General features: G+C 36.6%; 1 protein-coding gene across 11 annotated transcripts in view; it reads left to right on the top strand.

Moving 5' to 3' along the window:
* The window catches only part of LOC119780707 (dedicator of cytokinesis protein 3-like), a 259177-nt gene that overhangs the window by 197941 nt on the left and 38732 nt on the right, over positions 1–22504 (top strand). For all 11 annotated transcript variants that reach the window (XM_038280830.1, XM_038280829.1, XM_038280828.1 and 8 more), the window contains 7 exons: positions 2165–2206; positions 3928–4082; positions 16933–17014; positions 17581–17641; positions 19540–19687; positions 20848–20936; positions 22138–22263. In XM_038280830.1, coding sequence (XP_038136758.1) covers positions 2165–2206; positions 3928–4082; positions 16933–17014; positions 17581–17641; positions 19540–19687; positions 20848–20936; positions 22138–22263 — 703 coding nt within the window. The remainder of the gene's footprint in view (positions 1–2164; positions 2207–3927; positions 4083–16932; positions 17015–17580; positions 17642–19539; positions 19688–20847; positions 20937–22137; positions 22264–22504) is intronic.

Below are 22504 nucleotides of genomic sequence, written 5' to 3'. Positions count from 1 at the left end.
TTTAGCCTGGAAGCTTAGTTGACAGAGGGCCTTAGTCCAGTTGCACGATGGATGTAAGTGGAAACATAATTTTTTAACATGAATGCTTTATTTGCTGTATTCACACACCTTTTTATCATTTAAAACTGCACGTGTTTAAGTGTTTAATAATAGAAGTTAGAAATTAAGTAATACAAATTTACAAAGCAAGGAACTCGTTATTCAAATCTAAGCATGGAGCAAAATCCTGATTTACAATCTAGACTGAAATTAAAAATTTTTCAGCCTGTTTTTGAAAGCCAAAAGGCAAAGGTTTCAACTACAATGATATGACTTCTAAAGAATAATATAATCCCTATAAAAAAAAAAAAAAACAATACCACCCGAGTAATGTACACTGAACCTCTACCTGGAAGTACGTTTATATTGGTGGTTCCTGCTCGACTGTCTTGCTTCTCCTTCTCCTTTTACCATCTTCTTCTCACTGTCTTCTGTCATTTTTCTTTTCCTCCTCCTTTCTCTCCTCCTCATTCCTCATACTGGCATCATCCTTTCCCTCTGCACCAACTCCAGTAACCATGACTAACACTCCCCCCTTCAGCCACTTATAACAGTAACAGCAACAATAATAAACATTATAGAATTAGTTTAGAAAGATTTTGCCTAAAATTTTAAATGCAATTATTTTTAACCAATATTGTGATTTTATAAAATGTTTCCTTTTCAGTAACAAAAAGCACGTAGATTTTTCTCTCCAGGGTTTCAGTGTTTTTTCATTAACTTGAAACCTTGCTTGTCCAGGGTCCATTGTTGCAGGACTTAACGATAAATTTGCTTAGGAAAGTGCTTACTTTTACTTGCATGCCTAGATCTGCATCCCAACTGGAAGTTTCTCTTATCCTCTTTGTGGCAGCAAACTCATTTTAAACCTATAACTGCTACCCAGCCCTTGATAGAATTTAGTGTTAGAACACAAATACTAGAGTAAAATAAGTTTATGGAATGTACTACCCCAACAAAAACAGTACGTAAAATATTCAACTTATTTGTATTTTTCTTGGCCTGGTAAAAGTAGATGTATATTAGTGTAGAAACAGAACAGGAAAACTGTGTACATGTGTATCTTTTTTAACTTTAAATACATATTTTCTCTAGATTTTGTGTCTTTACTTTTAAGAATATATGTATTTTTTCTTTATTTTTAGGATTTTTTTGCTAACTTAAATAAAGTCACCTGTGTGCAAGCACATTTGAGCCTATGTGGTTAACAGAGTATAAAGCATGCTTTACTGGATAGAAATAGGGCATGATCTGATACGGCGTCATTTAGGGTTGTTAATAAATGTAAAAACATTAACCGTGAACAGCTTTGATCAGTACATGCCATGATCCTCTTGTAGAGTGGGGGTTTTCATTGGAGTGGAAGGGTTGCGCCATTGATTAATATGGGGAACACTACATCTTTATTAATTCATTTTTACATTTTCTTAGTTTTTTAGATTAAATACATGCAAATGGATAAAGGAGCTGGCTAAAAAAAATCCACATTTGTTCCCTATTTGTTAAATAGTTGTTTTTAATTCCGCAGTTTGATCATGAGCATCAACAAAATTGTCTTCCTGTTATACATGTCGTTGTTACATAAACAATCCTCTCTGATTCATTGAAAACTTAGTTTTACAGTGAAACAAGAGAATACGTTAGCAGACGGGTGCTGGTTTCTCTCAGCGTGGAATAATTGGAGTTGTCTTGTCACTGATGGTCCTTACCCTCATTCATCAAACAGAGTTTGACTTATTGCTTCCTCTCTACTCAACGAACCACTTGACAAATTAAGGAGACAAGTTGGAGTAATGAGTCTCAGGGGTATTAAAATATTTTCATCATCTGAGGTTGCGGGTGGAGAGAAGAAAGAGAACCATGGCTGTAAAAAAGCAGATCAGGAAAAGAAAACTCAGAAGGAAATGAAGAGAAATGAGGAGAGAAGAAAAATGTCTAGTAGAGGAATTGAGAGGATAGATTCAGAAAAAAGGGAATTAAGAATACCCATGTTTAAATAAAAGAAAACGAGGAAGAGCTGACATTATACATGTGTGGTATGAAATAAAAGGCATTTAAAAGAAAAGGCTTAAAAGATTAAACTGAACAAGCAGAGAAATACCTAATGTTTCTGTCTCTTTTACAGCATCTGTCCAGCAGACACAGCGTCCAGCAGAGCTCCACTCAGGTAATGTTTCCATTACCGGCTCTGTGGAGCTTCATGTCTTTGATTCTGTAATTTTGCTGAATTGCCCATTCATTCTTTGTTTTTTTAGACCCATTTATATGTTTGTCCTACCTAACACATGCAGCGCTAAGCCAAAACTAAGACTGCCCATCAACAGGAAGCCATACAGTTATTGTCATTTAGACACAGGTTTGTTTATATATAAATGCAAGGAAGGAAGGAAGGAAGGAAGGAAGGAAGGAAGGAAGGAAGGAAGGAAGGAAGGAAGGAAGGAAGGAAGGAAGGAAGGAAGGAAGGAAGGAAGGAAGGAAGGAAGGAAGGAAGGAAGGAAGGAAGGAAGGAAGGAAGATGAGTTGCAAAAATAATTTTCATGCTTCTTCTAATACCTTTGGTCAACCATGAGCTTCAAATGTTCCTGTTTTCATCTAGATGTGATCTTAGTAAATATCAGACTCCATCTGCGAGGCCATAATGTGGATGTGAAGAACATCAATGCATGCTTAGCTAAATAATGGTTTCCAAACAGTCCTCTACACATTAAGGTAATGATTGTGAATTAAAAAGTCACTCAGCTCAGAGTTTTTAGGTCCATCCTTGAGGAAAACATTGACAAACTAAAAGTTTTTACTAAAGATTTGTCACTCCATAGAAACTGTTACAAATAGTTGAATGGTACTGTATCTGTTAAACAGTTGTGAAATAGTTATTTTATTCTTAAATAATCTCAGTGGAGCAGCCTAAAGAAATGTTAATACAATTCTAATTTTTTACTTTACCTAAAATAAAATTTATAACCAACTTTAGGGTTTATTTTGAATTCAAATAATCTCCCTTTCATGCATAGGTAATTCAAAGACCTAACAGTTTAAAACTTTACTCAGATAAGCACCAGATGGAGGCACTAAATGGAGCCTAGGTGGAAGTTCAACTGAAGAAACTTATTGCTCTCCTTCATCCACCTGCGACACAGCCAATCAGCTTTGAGCCACACCTCTACAAAAAACAATCGGCATCCAAAGTTCATCCTAAAAGGTCTCCAATATGCACCTGTCTGCTCCTGTGCGCGGGCGGCGGATGCACTGTGTGACTTCATTGCACTGTGCCTCTCCTCCACCTTCGTAGCTACAGTAAAGCTTAATCAGAGTGTCATTCCTCCCGGACTCTCACTGCGTTCCCTGTCTCATTGCAACCGGTCCGGCAGAAGACAGCCATGTTGAGCCTGGTTTTGCCAGAAGTTTCTTCCCGACAGGGAGTTTTTCCTCTCCACTATCGCTCCATTCTTGCTCATCATGGACAGGTTCTCTCAACCTGTTTTATCCTACTGGACTTCCATCTTCCAGGTCCCTGACTGAAGCTGTAGTATCAGTTCACGCAATCCACTGGATCTCCCCATTAAGCTCGGGATACCGTCTCAGTAACCAGCAGTCTACAGACTGACCAACTTCAACTATCTCCACTCCACCACCAGTCCAGGCCTGGGAGGAAACAGCCCTATTCTGTGCTCTTGTACATGCATATCTATCAAAATTAAACGCTATGTTTCCTGCCGAGGTCTGAGTGCCAAAGACAAAGTAACTGTATCATAAATTTCTCCTAATTGTCTTTTCTCTTCGTGTGAGTTTTTCAGATTGAGCTTATGCACATGTCCTGAAAGATCCTGAAATGATTGATTAATGCGTTGTTATTTTGATTTTATTTATTGATATTATTTTGATTCTCAGGGTGAGAATAGTCGACAGAGACATGGAGAACCCAGCAGGGTTCCTGTTCCTCACCACCTATTGGTCAACCTGAAGAGCTTCACCTACAACAGCATAGGGGAAGACACAGATATATTTTTTTCTCTATACGACCTGAGGGAGGGAAAGACCATCAGGTAAATGGACACAATAATTAAATGTTAAATGTTTTTAGGATTTTTGCAGCTGTTGTATTTCTATGATTCTTTTTGTTTGTCGCATTGCCTTGGCTGGTGAGGCGGCTTAGCGCTCCATTAAACCAGTGATCATGGCCTGGATGTGTCACATCATAATTTTATAGATTTCTGCTCAGTGGGGTGCTCCTTCCTGTGTAAAATTTGCTAAAGGATTCACTCCATGTGAGACATATGAGTTACTGTGAAATGGCCTAAAAATGGATAAATAAGAGAAAATAGTGAAAATAACTCTAAAGACTGAACAGCATATATTAGTTTAAATAATTGATGGGCTAGATAAACTAAACATATTGTACTGTAATATAAAAAGGCATTAATCATTTTAGTAAAAGTCTCCAAAGACTTTGGTTGATCTGAAGGTTTTAATGGATCTGATAGTGGAATGGAAGCTGGTTGCACAGAAAAGGAATCCTTTATTAAAATTGGGTGAGTTTAACAGGAGAGGAAATGTTCATCAGTCTTACGTGAGATAGTCTAAAGGTTGTTCATGCATAAGATTGTTTTCACGGATTTAACTTTAACCAAGCTTCATTTCCTTTACAGAGTTATTACTGTACTGTTGTTGTACGCATGAATGTGATTAGTGGGAAAATTATTCAGCTCAATTACTCAGTTTTGCAATTACCCAGCAAGGGTAAAACTTCTCCGGTTCCTTACATGAAGCAAAAGTTAAGTTACTCATTAAACATATAGGCTTTTAAGATAATTGTCTGCATTGAGGTGTGGAAATTATAGAATCAGGATTAAGAGTAGCTGCAGTCAAGCCACATAGGATGGGTTACTTAAAAAAAAGGATAGTGTTTTGAATAATAATTCGTTTTTATATTAAAAAAGAATATAATGCTGCAGGCTTGAAATCCATAAGTAAAATACTTACAAAGGTCAATTCAATTCAGTTTATTTATATAGCGCCAATTCACAACACGTCATCTCAAGGCACTTTACAGTTCAACCAGGTCGTACAGTCAAATTGAAAACGAAGGAAAACCAGTTGATTGCATCGACTCATTGACTCGAAGGCAGGCTATGTGAAAATTTAAAAAACTAGAAGGAGTTGCCTCATTTATGCTTACATAATCCTCTTACTGCAGCCAAGCTTTTGTAAGGCAACATAAATCAATGTGATTATCACAAATCAAGTCATTAACTAGCAGACTTTTAAAGAAAGAGATCTTATGTTAACTAAACCAGATTTAATCGTTTTAACTTTTTCCTTAATTTAAATTATTTGTATTTTAAGTAGATTATTATGATTTACTCCTTTGGGAATCTCTTCTAATTTGTTGTGGGCAAGACACTGTCTGGATGGAGTAATGGGCGGGTAACAGTAGAGAAACTGCAGAGAGGTGTGTTAAAATACGACTCTGCTTCCTGGTCTGCACCCTGGGTTGTCAGTGGTTTTGGAGTACTGATAAATTCGGCCAGATTCCTAGAAAGAAGAGCTGCACCATGGAGGTTGAGACAAAACAATGACCTATAAATATATATATTGGGGATGGATATATATATATATATATATATATATATATATATATATATATATATATATATATATATATATATATATATATATATATATATATATATATATATATAAGATCCTAAATCTGTCACGTTCACAGAGAAAGGGCAGCCAGTGATTCCCAAGCTGTTAGAGGAAGGCTTAAGCCAAGTAATCGTCTTCCTCTGGCTGAACAAACACTGAGCATGCTCAGACAGTTATAATGAGAAAGAAAATAAATACCCATGTTCAGGGTAGTAATCATGATGAGGTCCACTGCTGCCTGCATTCCCACATGTTGTTCTTTTCCCCTCCCTGCACTATTGTCCTCTTCTTCATCTTCCACCCGTCCCTTTTTTATTGCTCCCTACTGTAATAAAGTAGAAAAAGTAATAGCAAGTGGCCACCCTGAGCTTGTTGTGAATAATACATGATCCCCCACCTCTCTGCTCCCTTCCTAATGAATGCCCATCAATTATAGATTAATAGAGTGAACACAATCCTGACAGATGAATAATAGTTAAGGTTAGTAAATAGGGCAGATGTAGGCTAACGGTGATGGCATGGCTGTGGGTGTATGAAAACTGTGTGTGTGGCTGCAGAGAGGAGGATATCAGTCCATTAATGAAATAAATCCAGGTTCAACAAGCACTCTGTCATCTTATCTTCCTTTTGCTCAGATGATTTTTCCCGTAGGTGTAAACCAGCTGGCAGGTTCTGCCCCCCATTAACAAACACAGCTGAGCCAGAAATACTTTTGACCTTGAGAGCCTAGTTTCAGTATCTAACCTGACTCAGCATCAGGGACTAATGGCAGGGCCAGGTCCTCTGAGGTTCCAGATGAGAGCCATGTTAAAGGAGATCGGAGGTCCTGTCTCTTTCTCCTAGATGTCCTCAGGCCATTAAACTCAACACATCTACCTAAGCTGCTTTTCTATCAAATCTGCTGGGCAACTAAAACTAGTCTAAGAATCAGATTTACTGCCAACAAACTTTATATACTCCACTCATATGCGTGCGAGTGGAGCCAACCTTGTGATCTGCCACAGTATTGTATTTTTAACGAGATGAGGGTGATGTTGAATGTGAGGACCAAGTGATCCAGTGTTGTTGAGGGTGGTGAGGGGAGCACATATGGGGGCTGCTCTCTGCAGGTCCAGTATCATATCCACTGTCCTCAGCAGGTTGAGCTACAGAAGATTCTCGGTTTGGTCTGCTTTGATGCAGTAATTGATGCATCGAGAGAAAAAGAGAGAAGGGAACACACCCCTAGGGGGAAAGGTGATTCAATGACAGGTAAAGGTCAGCACTGTTAGCTTCTTAAAGATGTCTGAGTTTGATGTTGTTGAAGGCAGATCCGGGCGAAAATCCCAGGGTAGTGGAGCTGGTCCATCATCTGCCAACCTATTTGCCCAGTAGGCCAAATGCAGTGGGCCATTGAAACCCTTTCAACAGGAGACCTCACACATCTCCAGATACTTGCTAGAGATGTGAGTGGCTTGAGGGGAAGACACTGTCTTCAGATTTTTACTGATCTGACAGTAAAACAGCATATTTGCATCTTCATCTTCATCAGTGATCGGAAGTCCAGACAGGGGGTCTTGACAGAGGCTGGTTGTTGGATGGGAGTGTTGCATCAAAGTGAGATGTGGAGAAGTCTTCATCTTTTTCTGTCACTGTCCTCCTTTATCTAAACAGTATAACACTGTTGAAGGAGTTAGGGTCCTGTCTGAAGTGCTGGTTAATGGCAAAGGGTTAAATTCTGAAATATTGGAAAGAATTTGATGGATGGGTTTCACAGGTTGAGTGATGTGCAGCCCCCCAGAAGCCCTCAGCCAAAACAATTAACTTGTCTGCCCCTGCTGTGCAGTCAGTGCTGAACCTGATTTAACCTGTGGTGGTACTGTCCAGTGCTGAAATGGCTGGCGCCTTGTCTGCCCCTGCTGTGCAGTCACCACAGGCCCTGTCCAGTGCTGAACCTGATTTAACCTGTGGTGGTACTGTCCAGTGCTGAAATGGCTGGCACCTTGTCTGCCACTGCTGTGCGGTCACCACAGGCCCTGTCCAGTGCTGAACCTGATTTAACCTTGGGTGGTACTGTCCAGTGCTGAAATGGCTGGCACCTTGTCTGCCACTGCTGTGCAGTCACCACAGGCCCTGTCCAGTGCTGAACCTGATTTAACCTGGGGTGGTACTGTCCAGTGCTGAAATGGCTGGCACCTTGTCTGCCACTACTGTGCAGTCACCACAGGCACTGTCCAGTGCTGAACCTGATTTAACCTGGGGTGGTACTGTCCAGTGCTGAAATGGCTGGCACCTTGTCTGCCACTACTGTGCAGTCACCACAGGCACTGTCCAGTGCTGAACCTGAGGAGCCTTGTATGGGCGCTGTTGAAGGAGTTAGGGTCCTGTCTGAAGTGCTGGTCAATGGCAAAGGGGTAAATTCTGAAATATTGGCAAGAATTCAATGGACGGGTTTCACAGGTTGAGTAATGTGCAGCCCCCCAGAAGCCCTCAGCCAAAACAATTAACATGTCTGCCCCTGCTGTGCAGTCACCACAGGCCCTGTCCAGTGCTGAAATGGCTGGCGAATTGTCTGCCTCTGCTGTGCAGTCACCACAGGCCCTGTCCAGTGCTGAAACTGACGAGCCTCGTATGGGCGCTGTTGAAGGTTGTTTCCCAGCATTGGGTCCATGCTCAGTTTTGTCTTTCAGATTATTTTTTCTGTTCTTTTTTCTTTATAATAATTCTTTAGTCAACAGTTCTTCTGCTGATCTTCTGTAAAGAGGGAATATTTTTATTGGAAATCTTTTCTTAGAAATGTTTCTATTTATTTATTTATTTGCATCTTTTTAATTTGCAACTTCTATGTTATTCGAGCATTTTTCTTTGTACCAGAAAATATGTTTTGTTCTAACATAGCTTTTGTCTCCAAATGTAATACACACAGCTTTCTGTATTTCAGAAAGCTGTTCAATGAACCCAACTAGCGCCCAATTCTAACTTAGAAGGAGGTTAGGTTTCCTGTGGGTTGAATGTGTTAAATGTTTAAAGCTTGGTTAATTGTTTACAATCTAACCCTGCATTGAAACTTCATCCCTTTCCTGCTGCATCCCTCTGTCTTTATCATACTATTTGTTTAATTGTTATTTCTCTCCCAAAACCCTAATTCTTTCTAGAATAGCTGGATTCATCTATTCATTTATTCAGTAGATGAGTACTGAAAGAAAGACCATCCGTTTCACTTCCATTTCACAGCTAATTAATTTTTTTTTTTGGTCTATCACATAAACTTCTGGTGAAACAGTATAAGGTTTATGATTGCATCATTTATTAAATACGACAAATTTCAAAGTGTATTTTATTTAAGTGTATTAACCCAGCTAAGGTCAATTCTCTCTAATTATGTTATATGATTGAAAGCTGTCTCTGAGGTAGTTACCTGTATATGCCTTTACTTATATAAATGCATTAAGTCAATGATGTCGTGCAGGATAATTCACTGCATTGTAATTTGGTGAAATGAGGCATTCGGTGTCGAAATGAAACGAAAACTGGCCCAGTGGACTGAAATATACTGAGTTAATTGAACCAGTGTGTTTGCTGTTTATGTGTGTGTAAAATAGGTTTACAATCAATGGTTGGCAGGTCAGTGCATATATCAGGGGAAGGATATTTTAGATTCTACTTACGACATGTAACAGAGATTCTGGCAGGCTATTTATGCTGTTTCCTGTTGTCTCAATTTATCATTGATTATTGATTTAATAAGAGCTTCAAAGATTCTCTAAGAAGGCAAGTTTAACACAAGCGAGCAGCTGTAGAACTCCATATATAACTGACTTCAAGAAACCACAGTGGCTGCTAATTTAAAAATGCTGAATTTTCTTATATTTTTTAATGGGATGTGACCGAAATATAACTTTTGTCCAATGCAAGATAATCTGTGTGATGGAAGATGCACAAGACATCCCCATTATACAGTGGGGAGGAATTTCTATGGCAAAAAAACAAGAAAACTGGTCACCTTTTTATGGGAAGTTGGATGGAGCTAAATACTGTATTTAGACTGTACACAAATGCAGGCCACAGCTTTAAAATTCTAATTTCTGTGAAATAATGACATATCCTTCTCCATCCACTCTTCAACATATGCTCTATTTGTTTTGATTAATAAATGCTCCTATTTTAATTGATTGAGGTTTTATGTTGTTGGATCTTAAAAATCTTTGAGGTAGCAATTCAAGTCATTTAATTTTATTATCATGCATATCAGAAAAATATATTTATTCCAATGCAGGTTTCATTTTTCCTGTCATTCTGTAAAACCTATCTATCATAGTGTTACTCTGCAGCTGTAGTCTATTTGCAGGCAGTGGTGGATATTCATTTCCATGTATATCATAAATGTGTTTGCCTATCGGTGCCTCTCTGAGCAGAATGAATATGCATCTGATTTGGTGCATCCATGCATATTTCTGCTCTGCAATTTGTCTGTACATATAAGTGAATCTGTATTTGTACATCCACGCCTGAATGCTCCTGTGCTTGCAAGCAGAAAGCTTTCTCAATGCAGTTGGTTCTACATATGTTCACAAATAACAGCTCATCTCTTTTTTTTTTTTTTTAGATCTATATGTGTCTTTCACATATTTAGTTGCACTGTACTATACAGACCATGTAAAATTATTTCCCGGTACAAATACCGTTAGATACCTGTTTTGCTGTTTCTCGCCTAGTTTTGCTTATTATGCTCACATATTATCCAAAGCATCCTTATCGCAGTCAATATGTGAATCAATACAAATACATAACAACAGGTGCAATTATTTCCTGTTTCTCAATCTTTATTCCTTTCTTAACACCCCTCCGTTTCCCACCTGCCAAAACATAAACAGTACTCGTACTATCCTACTGTTTAGGAAAGAAACATGGATATTTTCTTTTGATTTATTTGTTTTGGCTGCTATATCACTGGGAGACTGGAAAAAAAATTGTTTCTGTTTAAAGTTGGCAACATAGCTGTGTTGTGGGGATATGTTGATCCTAGTGGTGCATGGAGTGAACCCTGAAATGTAATGTTAGCAGTGACCTAAGAATTGTTTGTTAATAATGGTTTTTGTCATTAATAGTAAGTGTGCTGAGATGTCATTTTCAGAGGGATGGGTTTGACATTTTACCTTTGAATACATGAACTCAGAACTATTAAACTTAAACTTTTGCATATTCACTTGTTGATTCTGTTGTGATTCTATAGTTAAATTCTATTCCCAGCCTGCTGGGAATTTATGTTTCTGATACTTTAAGATGTTTATTGCCCTCCCCTGTAGGGGTGGTAAAATATCTTATTTAATCAGATATTATTTCAGCTGTTATATAGTGTTTATGACACACAGTCCTACTAACTGTGTGTTAGAACAATAAATGAAAGAGTGGTTCGAGCACTAATCATGGTCAAACAGTTATTTCTGCACATACATGGAATAAATTCACCACAACTTCTGTTCAAAATAAAAGATTTTATTAACAAAAATCATTCAGCTCCACGTCAAACGTATTTCAGTTTAACACTCTCAACTAAGACTAGTAAAACTCAACTAAACTAAACTAACTACTATGTACAAAGAGGAAGGGGAAAACGGTTGAAAAACATATTACAGTTTAAGATGGATTCTGTGTTTGAAACCAATGTTTATCTGGAAGAATTTGGAATGTGATCAAATTAGCTTTTCACTAATTTTAAGGACATTGGAATGTTTTCAGACCAATTCACAATGCAAATCCATGAGGTGAATAAAACATTATTTGGCCAAATAATGTTTTATTAAATGATTTGCTTAATCAAGAACCAAAAACCTTTAGTTAAATGATTCTTTACCCTCTTTGAAATAGCTAGCAGCGAATAGACATCAGGATTCCACTAAATGACTCTTGGTCATACTTAGTAATGGAAATGTAATGAGCATCTGAGGAACACATAAACACTAATGTTATTTCAGTGTTTAAATCCTTAGTGAATAAAGCTTGTCTAAGCTTTAGCAACAGCTCAACATATATTCCTGTAGCATAGCGTAGCATGCAGTCCATTCTTTAGCATCAATTAGCGTTGTCTTTACTCAGCAGTAAACACACGATATGATTAGCATCATCAAAACACACATTGCTTGTTCTGTCCCTAATCATGCCAGACCTGCAAACCTTTTTCGATGTCCGTTTGGAAAGCTTGAGTTTCATCCAGTTTTGCAGCTCTGCAGTCAGGGATTCTTTGTCTCAGTCTCACAGCAGGGGTCCCCTCAGTCTGAAACCCAGGGCATGGTCTTCATCCAGTTTGGCTCTGTAAGTTCTGAAACTCAAGAGAAATGTGTTGCAAAAGTTCTGTTTGCAGCAGTTTGGTTCTGAAGAGTTCTGACTCATCCTTGATGGTTCTGGGGATCTGGTTCCCCTGGGGCCTGCATCTCCACTGTGGGCCACAGTGGGCCCCAGCTTTGAGCGGAGGAGCAGAAGCAGGCTGGATCAGACGAGGGAGAAAGAGGCAGAATCCTGTGTGCTCTGTGGTTTTGTTCTGTCCTCACAGGGAGGGGGGTAGGTTTTCACACCTCTGTGACTTCCATGTGACTGCTTGTGGCTGCTTTGGCTGAAAAAGGGGGGCTGCAGAAGTCCCCCAGCTGTTATTCACCAAAGCTGCGTTTTCTTCTCTGGTCATCCTATCAGGATGAAATATGGACACTGCTTCCCAATGTCCAAAAAGTATGATCATGGCATATTGGCATAACATTCTGTAACAGCTTATTCCTCGCTGCCATCAGACTGTTAAACTGTTGAACTCTCAATTAGACTTTGTATCACACTTGCAACATTATTTTGCACTACCAGTGTTGCTAAATTGGTATAGTTTTTTATATATATATATACACAGCTCAAGGTTCTACTGCATTTTGCACCATATTTATTTTGCACTTCACAGAACTTTTACATATAAATGCCCTTTTGTACCATTACTTTAAACTGGTCTCTTTTTCTCCCAAATTGTTACATTCTGATCAGTGCTGGACTTTATATTGGTTGGTAATGTTTATCTTACTCCAACTGCAATGTCACTACACTACTGTAAGCTTAATGCAGTGAAATTTCATTTAGCATAAACTGTGCATATAAAATGACAACAAAGTTTGTCTAAGTCTAAGCATCATGTTGAAATTTTCCAATTGTCTTTAAGTGTGAAATGGATTCAATAATGAAATTAACAGAAATGTTTATCATCCTGAATCGATATAGACTTAATGTTCATAGTTCAATGCAGTGATTTGGACTTCTGCAGAATCAACAAGTAATTTCTATTTTCCAATTAAAGTCTTGTTGGTATGTTGTCAAATTCTTTCTTTTTATAGTAAGTGCCATCTACTGGTCTCTCCACAGTTTAAGCTAATTGAGTTAGAGACAAATTCAAGGGCAACTATTCTAGTTCAGCCCAACTGCACAAAAGTTAATATATTCATATTGAGAATGGAAAATTCAAAATATTTTTTTTTTATATATTTTACTTTACCATCTTCTCTGTCCCTGCTGAAGATGACATTGCCCAAAGCATTGCATGCCACTACCATGTTGTACTATAGATGTAATGGCTTTAGAATGTTATTTTTCCACAACAAATTGCATTTTGCCAAAACATTTTAAATATATTTAAGCATAGTTTTAAATGTATTCATTTTGTCCCCTTTGTTTGTTGAGGGGCTATATGACTAACTTTAAACTCAAATCTCAAACTTTAAATTTTAATTAAAAAAATTTTCCTATCAAATCCTATTGATTAATTTGTTTCTCCCTTATGTTTTCACAATCAGAATGACAGATGACACACATTAGTTTCATAAAGGTAAAGACTCTCAGTCATCCAGGTTATAGTCATTCCAAAAAAGTTTAAAAAAGGACTTTCTTTCTATGTTGAAGAAGTTTCGCTTCCCATCCAGGAAGCTTTTTCAATTCAAAATGTCAGAAATAGCGTTGAGTTTGAGGCTTTATAGAGAGGACCAAAAACCAAGCCTTGTTGTTGCTTAAAAAACATGCAAATTGAACCGGACAAACTGGTCCTCCTCTTAGGAATAGGCAGGCTGAAATCTGAGTCCACCCCTTTTTTAAGTTTGGTTTTTCTTTCTTAACATAGATGGCTTCCTTCACGCTCTTCTCAAACCACCTTCTTCTCTGTCCAAAATATGAACATTCTGATCCTCAAAAGAATGTCTTGGTCCATAAGGTGTAGATGTACTGCGGTCCAAACGTCTTCAAACTTGGAAACAAAGTCCAGTGGATTGTTTTTTAACTTTTTTGGAATAGTTTCATAAAATAGCTTTTAACAATTAACTCCTTTGAGAGGTGAGTTTAATTTAAATGGCAATTAAATTCAAGCTGTGAAAATGCTTGATAAACAATGTTTCATTTTTTCCAAAAATTAAATCTTCACAAACAAAAAATGTCATTTTTAAAAGAATAATCATCTGTATACTTTAAAGTTAAACCCTACTTGTTTTTTTTTTTTTTTATCACATAATGAGCTTTGAGGTTTGTTTTTGGTTTTTAACCAAATCTGAAAAATTTCAAAGTAATCTACATTTTTGCAAAGCTCGGCAGTTCACTGTCAGATCTTGAATATATTCTCAGTGACTGGCCAGCTTTGTTTGTAATTTATTTCAGCTCTGTGTTTGTTTACTTCTCAGTTTGTGTAAGCTCTGCTTAAGGAAAACTTTTGGTTTTGTTTATAAAGATTATAATTTCATCATGGATCTGCCTTCTGCCAAACAAAGAAAATATTTGGTGTCTCTTTGACCTGTTTCTTTAGCTTATAGAACCAAATATCAAGGCAAAACAGTTATTAGCAAACATGAAATTACTGGTTGGCAAATTGAAATGGAGTCTCTGACCATAATATGAGTTTCTCCAGCTGTCACTGGGTGAGAGGCGGGGACGCTCTGGACAGGATTCCAGCCTATCATGTGGACAGCTAGGAGATAAATCATGCATGCAAACAATACCTAAAAGGGAAGTGTGGGAGGAAAGCTAATTATTTGGAGATACATTCACAGTAAGACCATGCAGCCCAGAGCTGTTTTGCAAAGACAAATGGGCAGAGAACCAGACTCTAAGAGCATAAAGTTAGTGGAAGCATGACCCAAAAGACTGTATTTGGAATAAAAGATGGTGCTCCAAAAGTACTGCCACAGGAAGCCAAATACACGCCACACTCTAAGTTTCATCTGAAAAACTATTTGTCATATCTTCCACTTCATCATTATCCACAACTATATATGATGTTCTAGCTTGTATAATCTCAATGCACGGCATCCAAGTTTATAGTGACAATATGACTAAATGTGTAGCAGATGAAGGAGTATGAAAACTTTAGCTTTAAAGTTTAAACTGGCATACTTATGTGGACATTTCCAAACAAAAAACAAAAAAGGTAACCATGCAAACTGTCTTTAACACAGAAACAAAACATGATCCACCTGAAGGAGATCAGATATAAAGTCTGTTTGTCTCTGTTCTATGCCCACTTGACCTTCTGCTCTTTTACTCTTTTCCTCTGGGATTTAGAATAAGCAGACAAAATCCTTAAAAAGAGTTCTGTTCAATATTTATTAAACTGTGACAAAACAATTTCCAGTGCATCAATCTTTGTGCTGCAGCGTGTCCCCTGAAGCTCCCCCTGCTCTGCCCTCAGGCGAGCTCTTGACATATGAGACCTGCTGTCTCAAAGACTGAAATCAAAAGTAAAATGCGCTAAATGTGCATTTTCAATATCACAATTTTTTTTTGCCAGTTTGTGTTAAGTATACATATATATATATATATATATATATATATATATATATATATATATATATATATATATATATATATATATATATATATATATATATATATATATATATGTATATGTACATATATGTACATATATATGTATATGTATATACGTGTATATAATAGAAATGTGACAAGATTAATAAAATGCATTCTACTTTTTTTCAATATTTGTGCTTTAATCATTTATGCTATGGTTTAGCAATACCGAAGCCATGGGAAAAGCTAATCAAGTATTTATGAATTTAGGCGCTTAGGAGGGATTCACATGAAACGTTTTGGTCTACATCTAAAGTCTGTGTGTGGCAGCTTTAGCTACACCGAGATGCATTTAAGACAAGAGCTTCAACTATTGAATTCTTTGTTTTAAGCCACTGCTGAAAAGAACATGAGAGACATCTTACCTTGACTACATAATGAATGATGGTAAATTTATAGTATCTCTCTACTGGATTGGTCAGCAAACCTTCCTGACTAAAACCTCAAAGAGCTTTTTATGGTATTGTTAAAGAGAAGGTGAGACCCCAGAGCCTTCCACGCAGATAAGTTTAAGGCTCCTTTTAAAGCAACCTGGGCTTCCTCTGCACATCATCATCATCGGCCGATCCACGGTCTGCTGCACCAGAGCAATAATTCACACAATAAGGAATTAGGCAGCCTCACGTCTCTGTAATATTATTCATTTTATGTTTGTCTGATGTAATATTCAAACTTTCTAATCAAATTAATTTTTGGTTCCCATAGCTGGAAACTGAAATAAACAAAACTAAATCGTTATAAAATACATTTTACTTTGTGTGTCTGGAGTCAATTTATTAAAATGTAACCTCTTTTCAGCTAGATTATAACAGTAAGATATTTATGTATGAATTAAACATACCGTTGATTAAGTGAGTAGTTGATTCAGTCATTTACATAGTATTGGGAATACAAGGGTTTCACTGTAAAAAGATTAGGAACCTTAATGATACTGATAATAAATATGTCGGTGCAGTCTAATCTCCATGATGTTTACAGAATATAGAGACATGTTCATGATTTTATGTAAACAACAGACAATTATTTCCCTTTTTCTGTGCTCAAAGCCTCAGTTGATTTGTATTATTTTAGTTGCTTGTGATGTTTCAGATCAGGGCGCACTGAGAAGAGGCATCTTTCAACTCCAGCTACCAAGGAGACTGAATAGATCTGATCTGGGTTCCTTTATCTGGGAGTTTTGTTCCAAAGGGTATACAGATAAGAGGATGCATCAAAGTCTGCCATGATAACTGTTTTATGGAATGAAGTGTTTAGTATTTACTTCTTACTCTTTAAACCTTTGATTTGTCTCCTTTTAAGAAGCAGATCAGACTTGTAAGAACCTTGCTGCAGGTGTCTGAAATCCAGAGACTCAGAAATATTAAAGCTCAAGCCTTTGATTGTGTTTTTCAGTGAGAAGTTCCTGGTGAGACTAAATAAGAATGGAGGACCAAAGAATCCGGAGAAGGTGGACCGGCTGTGTGCACTGTTCACGGTAAGCGGGACAAACACATGTCAACAACATGTATGTTTTTGGCTTTTTAAAAAGAGAATATCTAAAAGCGGCAGGTTTCCTAAAAGTAAGATTACATTGCCCCCTATTGATGTATGGTAGCATCAGCCTGGAGACAAATGTCCCCAAATAGAATACAGACAAGGTAGAAGAGATGTATTTTTCTGTGGTTTTGAGAAATTCAAAAGGAAAATTTGTGCATTTTAGATTTATAAGTGTTTTGGTAATACTGGGTAATAATTCATGGTCAAAGCTGCTGGAGCATCTTTAGTTATGTAACATACCTTCATGTGCCCTTCCCTTTTTAAATTCAGAAGATAGATAAAATCTATGTCCATTAATAAAATAATTAGTCCATTGCTGTCTTATTGAATGATCATTTGAACTGTATGAACTGCAAAAAAAAGAAACTTGTCGATGGAAAAAGTAATGACTAGATTCCATCAAAGGTCTCCTTTTGTACCAATTTCTGTTTCAGGACTGATTTTATTTGTCATTTCAATTAGGTTTTTTTTTGACATGTCGGTTTGTCCTCTCTTGAACTGCAGGATCTGAGCAACAAGGACATGAAGAGAGATCTCTACATCGTGTCACAAGTTATTCGAACAGGTCTGACTGTTTTAACTCAGTCTTACAGTGCTGTGAAAATCTGCTGGCTGATATATTTCTTCTACTTTCTTTATTTTCATTATTAAATGTTTCAAATGAACCAAAACGCAGCAGGAAAATATAAACTGAATTAATACAAAAGCTACCTTTTAAATTCAAATGTATTGGATAGATCTATCTGGAGCAGCTTTATCCTCAGTGAAAAAGTCTTGAATCAAGCATTAATAGTAATAAATGTTTTTGGTTCGATTTAACTAAAGCTACACCCCACGACTGATTACTGCCTGGTCTGTAGAATAAAGTAATCATCTAAAGAGAACCTGTATTTTTAACTAGTGTTGCACCGATGCCATTTTTTGGCCCCAATACTGATACCTGGCTGTGCAGTATTGGCAGATACCGATATCATCTGTTTAAAATTGATGTGTGTGTTTGTATATATGAAGAACTGCATACTACTTCGATGTAAAGTAATTGCCGCCATGGCTTTTTTTCAAGCTGCTGCCTACCTTTGTAAAGCAGGAAAACGACTAATACAAAGAAAATCCAGTAGAAATTGGTATTGCCTACCTGGAATGCCTGACAATAGTTGAATAAACTTTTGGCTTTCAAAATGGTATCGGTGCCCTATTTGTTGGTACTCGCCAATACTGATACCACCATTTTAGTGCTGGTTTGGGGCCCTGCAGGGTATCAGTGCAACACTAATTTTAATGTGACATATACAGTTCTTAAAATCTGGGAGAAAAAAAAAAAAAATTGATGTTAATCATTGATATCAGTCTGGAAATTATGTCATTTCTAAGGTTTTGTGGCATCTGTGACCCAATTATGTAATGTACTTTCCATGGAGCGGGTGGCCAGCCCAAGTCACTCAAAGATAACATCCTAAATCATCCAGGAGATCAGAAAACAACCCAGAACAATCTCTAAAGTGTTGATAGCTTTAATTTTAATTAGTTTAGATCAGTATAAAAAAAGATTTGGCCCAAATCATCAATGAGAGAGCCACAGTGCCAAAACCATTGCTGCCTAATAGATACACAAAGACCCGTATCAGATCTGCCTTAAACCACCTTAATTATTCCCAAAGCGTTTGGTGAAAACATCATACTGGTCACAGAAGGTAAACATTTGGAAGCTGTTCATCCAATTAAATGTGGTCTACAGACAACAACATAAAAGAAAAACAAACACAATGCTTAAAAGGAAACCGGCTGGTAGTTTGGATAAGTCGCATTTTGTTGCTTCTTCTGGTCCTAGATTTATTTAGTTTTAATCAACGGAAGTATGAATGCTGCTCTTTAGCAAAGAAAATTAATTCCTTAAGGACAATAACTAATCCGTTTGTGAGCACAAAATAAAGCACATTTGATTACTCAGAAGGGCAATAACCCAAAACTGCAGAAAGTCCTCCTCTAAATGCCTAAAACTCAACAAACATCCCTCCGCTGTGGCTGAAATAAATGGATTCTGCAAGAGAGGACCAAACTTCCAACACAGTAATAAAAACAAAACACATGATTATTGTTTTTGCTGCGAGGTGCAGCATTAATTGGGCTTATGGGGAATTACTTTCCCCAGTTTTTTTTTTTTCCCTTAATAAGATAAATCATCATTTGGTGATTGTATTTTGTTTGAAATCATGTTATTTTCTCACATTATAAATTGTACCTGAAATATGCCTGTTGGAAAATAAAAAAAAAAAAAAAAATGAAGAAAAGTGAAAACCGTAACTTAAGCAGAAGATACCAGGTAAAGATCATCAGCCTTTAGCGCTGAATATGAGTTATGAAGTTATGATCAGTTAAAATGACATTGTTAAAAAAATTCTCAAAAGTACCTTATGACTTTTCAATTCTCTGATCCAAGTATACATGATTTTGTACTTATTTCAGGTCGCATGCTGCTGAATGACAGTAAGAAAGGCCCGCCACACGTCCAGTACCGCAGACCGTACGGCTGCGCTGTTCTGGCCATGAGCGACGTGCTGCAGATCATCTCAGAGCTCAAAGAGGAAAAAGACTTTGTTCTCAAAGTTTACACGTGAGTGGCTGCTTCCACACAGATGATAAAGGTTGACAAAACTAGAGGCACATACAGAGACTAAATTTAACACATAGCTCAAATTACAACTCTGTAGATGGATCAGTTTCATCTCCATAACAACCAGATTTTTGTGATTAAAGAAATCAGATCATAAAGTAATTCTTTCAAAACTTTCCCCATATTTAGATGATATAGTTCCTGTTTATCTTAACTGAAAACAAACAAATCTGTCAGGAGTAAAACAGAATGAAAATGAAAAGCTGCCATAACTTGACTCCATCAGAGAAATACTTTATTGTAAACATTTTTTCATTCAGTTTCATCAGCTTATCTTCTGTGGTACGTGCCTGAAATTATTTATAGAGTTAAACCTGAAATACACTTGAACTACCCCAGCAGAAGTTATGTCAAAATTATGTGATTAAACAAAGGTATCAGTGAGGAACACAGGCAAACAATGATATTAGAAATTAGAATTTTCTCATAAACTATAGAGGAGATAAAATGCTAACTGGTCAGGAAATGAGTCAAGAGGCTGACAGCAACAATACAGAAGCTGCAGAAACAAAACTGAAACTGATTATGTTCTATTTTTAAGGAAGACCGGCCCTCATTCTGTGGTCAGAGACAGAATATTTTAGGCTTATAGATAAAGAACATAAAAGAAAGGATTAGAATGCTAAAAACAGCATAAGTTGTTATGATATTTTTACTTTCAGATTTGTTTCTCCTCTTTAATCTTCTCTCAGTGTTTTTTATTTATTTATTGTATTTCTTAAATAATTTCCAAACAGCTAATATTCCAGTGCTGTTTGCTATTATTTCAAACAAACCCTTAAGAAATGATGGCCTAGAGGGAAGGAATACCTGTCAGTTAAAAGAATCACCTACAGAAACCCTGAAGTGCTTCTCATCACAGCACTGTGTCTCTTTTTATTTTTTGGTTATATATGGGCATTTGTTTGAATACATTTCATGTCTAATTTCATCGGTTTTGAATAATTTCCTCACAGAGAGTTTTCTTTTGCTGCAGGAGGGAAAAAAATCCCTTTTAAATTTGACAGAGGGAAACATTTAATGAAGTCTTTTTTTTTCAAGCCTGTCAAACATTTCTGTTTCATGTACTTTGATATAAAAGCATTTGTGTTTCCCTCCAGGTGTAACAATGAGAATGAATGGTACCAGATCCATGAAAACATCATCCGCAAGTCGAGCACCAAATACACCGCACCCAGCACCAACTACGGTAGGGACTACTGTGGATTAATACATCATGGCCGTGTGAGGAGTGTCTGAGCATTGGAGGGATTTGAAAACAATGTGTTTGATTATTAATTCCCTTTTTTTAATATTATAATCTCTCAGGTTATTAAATAAAATGAATTAAATGTACATTTAAACTGCCAGTGTTGCTATTTAACCGTTTTTAATTAACATTGACATGATTAACAATGTATTAGAAATATTTAACAAATTGAGAGATTTCCAAAACTTTAAAAATTATGATTTATTTTTTCAGACTTTAAGCAAATCTAGTAACTTATTTAACTTTATATCATAGATTATTGTTTTTTTTTATATCCATTCCATCTACTCAAGCAAATCTAGTAACTTATTTCACTTTATATTATAGATTATTGTTTTTTTTTAATATCCATTCCATTTACTCTTTTGATGGCTTTCATATCAAGTTTTTTTTTTTGTATAGGTATATAAGCTCAGAGCAACATTATTAACATTATACACGTGTTATGCATTCATACCTAAAATCATACCTAAATTATCAGGTCTTTAAATTCCATAAAAAACGTTTTTCGGTGTTTTATCATCACTTTTGCATCACAAGTATTTTTTTTTTATCTTCCTTTTATATATTGAGTATATTAGTCCTTATAAATCTGTTAGGAAAATCAATTTTCTAAAAACAAGCCTTAATAGCTACTGACTAAATGACATTTGAGAACTAAATTAAACTAAAGCACACAGAAGGCAAGAGGTTAGAAAAAAAAACATGCAAACCTCCCAGGAGCAACTCCTCCATGCCATCTGACTGATTCCTGGATGTCAGATTTTTGACATTAGCTGGAAAATCCCCTTAATTGGCATCTCTGTAAGGGACTCAGTCTGACCTGAAGTTACACCCTGAGCTCCTGCGGCCCAAAAGTCTCATCAGTTTTGACCAAATGTTGTGGTCATTTCAATCTGTAATGTCATTTTAGACTAATTTAAATCTGCAGCTTTATTTTTAGATATCAACTGCAATAATGGGATTGATGAGAGAAAATATATTTTGGTTTCAGCATTCACTTGCTTGTTTAAGAGTTGAAGCACATTTCATTTTTATTGTTTAGGAAAAAAACATCCAGTTTGTTTCCATTCATGCAGACATGTCCTTCTTTTCTGTGGAATGACTTTTTCTCAACTCTTCTCTCAATGAAACCCTGCAGGACTGATCATCTCCCTGCAGCTGCTAAGAGGTGACATGGAGCAGGTCCGCAGAGAAAACCCTCTTATTTTCAGCAGAGGTGTAGCCATCACTCGGAAACTGGGATTCCCAGATGTCATAATGCCAGGTGAGTCACATTCTGGCACCCACAGAGGTTTTATTTGAATTTTTTTTTGCTTTCAGATTTTTCTGGATGCAGCATAATAAGGAGGAAGAATATACCTGCCACCCAGAAAAAAAAACAGCTTTATCAACTTTTAATGTGAAAACTTTTAAAGTTCCATCTGTTTTTTGTTTTTTTATATTTGAGCAATATAATAACACATTATAACAATATGCATGTTTAACATTATGAAAAAAAATGTAAA

The sequence above is a fragment of the Cyprinodon tularosa genome, unplaced genomic scaffold, assembly GCF_016077235.1.
Source record: "Cyprinodon tularosa strain WSP-4 unplaced genomic scaffold, ASM1607723v1 ctg165, whole genome shotgun sequence".
In the NCBI taxonomy this organism is placed as follows: Eukaryota; Metazoa; Chordata; class Actinopteri; order Cyprinodontiformes; family Cyprinodontidae; genus Cyprinodon; species Cyprinodon tularosa.
The sequence above is the reverse complement of the archived record's forward strand: the minus strand, read 5'-3'. Positions and strand labels throughout refer to the sequence as shown.